The sequence below is a fragment of the Engystomops pustulosus genome, chromosome 2 (genome assembly GCF_040894005.1).
Source record: "Engystomops pustulosus chromosome 2, aEngPut4.maternal, whole genome shotgun sequence".
NCBI classification, from domain to species: domain Eukaryota; kingdom Metazoa; phylum Chordata; class Amphibia; order Anura; family Leptodactylidae; genus Engystomops; species Engystomops pustulosus.
Genome location: NC_092412.1, coordinates 176,242,257 through 176,247,174, shown reverse-complemented (window position 1 = coordinate 176,247,174; position 4,918 = coordinate 176,242,257). Strand labels below are relative to the sequence as shown.

General features: G+C 39.8%; 1 protein-coding gene across 1 annotated transcript in view; it reads left to right on the top strand.

Annotated features, from left to right (window-relative positions):
* PSMA5 (proteasome 20S subunit alpha 5) overlaps positions 1-4,623 on the top strand; it is a 10,746-nt gene extending 6,123 nt beyond the window's left edge. The window contains exons 7-9 of the mRNA XM_072137378.1: positions 142-244; positions 3,967-4,053; positions 4,401-4,623. Of these exons, the coding sequence (XP_071993479.1) occupies positions 142-244; positions 3,967-4,053; positions 4,401-4,478 (268 nt within the window). The 3' untranslated portion in view covers positions 4,479-4,623. The remainder of the gene's footprint in view (positions 1-141; positions 245-3,966; positions 4,054-4,400) is intronic.
* The last annotated feature ends 295 nt before the right edge of the window (positions 4,624-4,918 follow it).

Genomic DNA, 4,918 nt, shown 5'->3' with positions numbered 1-4,918 from the left:
CTTGAGCACAGCTAAGCAGCCGATTGTTTGGATCCTTAGTGTCAGCCACCCCACTAATCTGATTTTGATGTCCTATGCTATGGACAATTATTGATATAATTTATGTATTTATTTTTTACATGTCCACCTCATGTCTTGCAGCTTCCACATGGATCCTTCAGGTACTTTTGTACAGTGTGATGCTCGTGCAATTGGCTCTGCTTCTGAAGGTGCACAGAGCTCATTGCAGGAAGTCTATCATAAGGTGAGTCTAAAGATAACTTCAGTGCATTACAGGATGATATACACTTTTAAATTTAACATATTAAATTACAACCTCCAAAGTGTTCCCTAAGTCAATCATCATTCTGTTAGATGAAAGGACACCTGACATCAGGTCTGTGTCATTTGTCCTGTCACTACTACCTGTTGGAGCAGCTCACAAGGATCCACCCCAGCCTTTATCTAGTCAATTCATACATTAATCATTATAAAATCCTCTTTTCTTTATTATGTAAATTAGGCTGGTCAGAGGCAGTGATGTCACCCCTGTTACCCCTCCCACTGCTCATGTCTGTGTGTAATGTATAGTAAAGCATTGCTAGTGTCTGTGCTGCATCTGCTGACATGCTCTCCCTCCTATACACATATGTGAGACACAGACATCAGCTACACATGTACCTGACATGTTCTGCTATACACATGGCTGCATCCTGGAGCATTGATTACTCATACAGGCTGCAGGGGATGTGGAGGCCAGCATCAGGAAGTATAGAGAGGAGTCCGCACCAGGCAGGGGGATGCACCATGTCCCGTTTTTTTGGACTGTTATATTATATTGTGCGCCAGCCGGCAGATCGCGTGCATGCGTATCTGCCGGCTGATACAACACAGAGAAGACTGGAGACCAGCCGTGGGGAACGGAGCATCAGGAAGCCGTCTGTAGGTGAGTATGGAAGTTTTTTTTTTGTTTTTTTTTTATGTGCTTGGCGAATGGGGCTGGCAGTATACTAAGGGCTGGCCGGCTGTATACTTCAAGGGGGCAGGCAGGCAAGCTGGCTGTGTACTTCAAGGGGGCAGGCAGGCGGGGAGGTTGAGACCAATGCATTTTCCACCCTCGGCTTATACTCGAGTCAATAGGTTTTCCCAGTTTTTGGTGGTAAAATTAGGGGCCTCGGCTTATACTCGAGTATATACGGTACTCAGATTTTTCTCCATATTTCTCACTGTATTTCATAACTAAAGTACCGGATTAAAGCTTCAAATTATCCTATGGCTGCAATCATAATTATGTGATCTTCCCAGCACCATTAAAGGGGTTTAACCACGAAGTCAAGATTCTTAAATGTACTCAGGATAACAAAATAAAACATTCTCTAATGTTAATAAAAATACAACATTTCACAGATATAATTCCAACCTGTCTCTCTACCCTGGTGTTTACAATTTTGGTTGCCCCTTGACTGGACCCTGAATCTTCTGACTTTAGGGTCGGCAGACATCTATCTTCTGTCTGACGCTGCACTGAGCTCCTCTCTGCAGTGGCCCCCACCCATGAAATCCAAGATGAGGTCACACACACACACTGACTTCCTGCCAGCAAATAGCAGCATCTTGAGGAGAGTAAAGCTACAGGCAGATAAGATCTTTATCCAGAGGAGAGGGAGGTCTATAGTAGAGCTGATGGTATGTAATGGCTGTGATAGCAGAGGGGAGAATGTTGTGTAGTATGCATCTAATAATCTCTCATCTCTGATCTGTCTCCTCTCTCTTTCCAAGTGTCAGATAGTAGTAGAATGTTTAGAAGCTAAATGAAAGTGTAGATAAACCTGTACCCTGATAATCTAACCACCGTGTCAGCACACAGAACTAGAGGAATCATGGAGTGTCTGGTTAAAATCTCCCGCCACACTCTGGAATTTTACACTGATCAGCCTAAGGAGCTAAAACAGCAATAAACTGAATAAAATTGTAAAATAAAAATTATCTTTATTGTGTAAACATTACTTGTGAATTGAAATTTGAGAATTTACTTTCATGGGAAAACCCCTGATACCCCAAGCAAACACCCACGATCGGTAACCTGTGATGTCATCGGGGAGCAACAATCTGTTTCCATGACAGCCTTGGGTCATTGTAAGACTCGAGGCTGTATCGTTTTTGGCCATTTGTTACAATGGTCAGTAAAATCCCCATATACTGCCATACTGCAGTATGGCATTATATGGTAGGATAAATTGGGCTAACCTAGAGTTAAAGTTCTCTTGGGGGCAGGGGGGGGGGAGGGGGGGTGTTAGTCTGAAAAATAGTAAAATTAAATAAATAGGAAAAACCTAAAAATTCTAATTGCCCACCTTTCCCTAGAACTGATATAAAAATAAATATGCATGGTATCGCGGCATCCCAAAATGTACTATTTAAAAAAAAATATATATATATATAATAACGGTTATTCCCTGCGTTTGACCCTGTAATAGAAAATAGCGCCCCAAAGTCGAAAATGCCACTTTTGCAAAGTGATCAAAAGGACGTACCATCCTCAAATTGTTAGCATTGAAAACATCATCTCCTCTTGCAAAAAATGACACCACACACAGCTCCGTACATGAAATGAACATTTTTGTACAGAAGGTTTTGATTTTTCTAAATGTATGAAAACATTATAAAACCTATATAAATTTAGAATCCCCATGATCATACCGACCTAAAGAATAAAGGAGACGTTTCATTTGGGGTGCACAATGAAAGCCATAAAAACTAAGCCCACAAGAAAATGATGCATATTCATTTTTTTTCACACATTTCAATGCATTTAGAATTTCTTTGCCTCACTTCCCAGTACCCAGCGTGGAATATTGAATACCGTAACGAAGAAGTGCAATTTGTTATGCAGAAAACAATCCCTCACACATCTCGCAGCTCTTTACTTTGAAAAATAAAAAAGTAATAGATTTTTGAATGCGAGGAGCAAATAAGTAAAGCGCGAAATCGAAAAAAGGACCTCGGTTGGAAGGTTAATACACATAAATGTGTAATGATAGATTTTCTTTAAAATTGAGGTCCTGATCCTGAATTTATGGGAGATCCCAAGTACTTACTAAAACAGACTTGTCTGATCATTTGGGCTTATTAACCCCCTAAAGGGAACATGTCGGGCATATCTCGACCATCAAACCGAATGTCCTACCTATTTTCTGTAGGGAGTTGCTCTGCATGTTGGGGAAATGAGTTAGCAGTTACTGTGAATTATAAAATGAACCCTGCCTCATTCTGCACTGTAATCCTGTGAACTGAGTCAGCCGGTTGTTCCTGAGCTGTCTGTAGTCGGCTGGTACATCCCCTTACTCCTCTGTCCTTACGCTTCCTGCACACACCTCCTGCTAAGCTGCAGCACAGAAAGGCGCATGAATGTGCAGGGGGCTTGTTTACAAGAGGACAGAGTAGGAAGATGGTGTTGCAGGAACAGCCAGCTGACACAATTTTGTGGATTAGAAAGTATGGGGGGGGGGGGTCATTTTATAATTCCCTTGACTCATTTCGCTATCATACCTTCAGTACAGGGATTTAGATGTGCCCGACAGATTCCCTTTAACAATGGGTGCTGCTCCCCTTTACAGCACAGCATAGGGCACATGGGCATGACATTTCACACTCCCAGGCTTGTCAAAAAGACTGACCTGTTATAGATCAGCAATATATTGTGAATGATCAGACCCCCTAGGATTCGAATTCCCAATGGGGCCTATAAAAGTGGTTTATTAGAAAATCTAAAGTAAGTTTTCAAAATTTAATACAAAAAAAAATCCAAATCCTCTTCACTATGGAAATGAAATACCCAATATGTTAAGGTTTGGTTATCTCTGTGTCCTAAAACTGCAAATGTTTAGTAAAATACAGAGCTTTTATAGTTTATATATTATTATAAGTAAATGCACTCTGTTCACTATGCGTTTTTTTTTTTTTTTTTTTTTTTTTTTTTTCATGAAGTCAATGACACTGAAAGAAGCCATCAAATCATCACTTACAATCCTAAAGCAGGTGATGGAAGAGAAGCTGAATGCCACAAACATTGAGGTAGGGTGCTGTGTTTTTTGTTTGCAATAACTAAATAAAACTCGGTGGTGTAGTACATTTTAGTTTTGTCATGTGTATGTGTTGTCTTCTATGTTTTACCACCCTGTCTTCAGGAAGTGAACATGGATTGCTTTACTGATGTAAAAACCTCAGCTCTAATTACTCAGCCACTATAGAGAGCAGAATGCTATTTTGGTTGGCAGTGACTATATTTGGGGTATTGCAGTGGCAGAGATTCTTAGTTGACATCAATCACACTTGCAGCAGCTGTTCAGTCCATCTTCTGCTGGTCTTCTACCTACCACCATCATTCTTAACTTTTTTTTTTTTTCTTCTTCTTCCTCTAGCTCGCCACAATAGAGCCTGGGAAGAAGTTTCACATGTACTGCAAGGAGGAGCTGGAAGACGTAATCAAGGACATTTGAGCATCATCTCTACTAAAATAATCCGAACTGATTGGACCACAGCTACCAGTTCCTGAGTCAATTTTCTTTTTTTTATAAATATAATTGTATCTGTATATAGATACTGGTTCCACTTGTCTCAAATAAACACTTTTCTTATTCTTCAGAGATGTCTTATATTATCTATATATCTTGTATTTATAGGGACCCTGTGAACATGAAGTGAATTCACTTCCAATCACAGAATAGACAGAATCATTTTTTTTTTCACCCAAACTATGTTTAATTCCTCAAAATTACTAAAATGCTAATAAATGCATTAATTTATACTAGTCAATATAATAGAGGTTACACCAGGTATGCTATGGTGAACGCCTGGAAAAACAAATAAGCCCTTGCATTAACAGAATAATTTTAACTCTATAGCTTGTAATGAAATATGACATCTTATAGGGTAACAC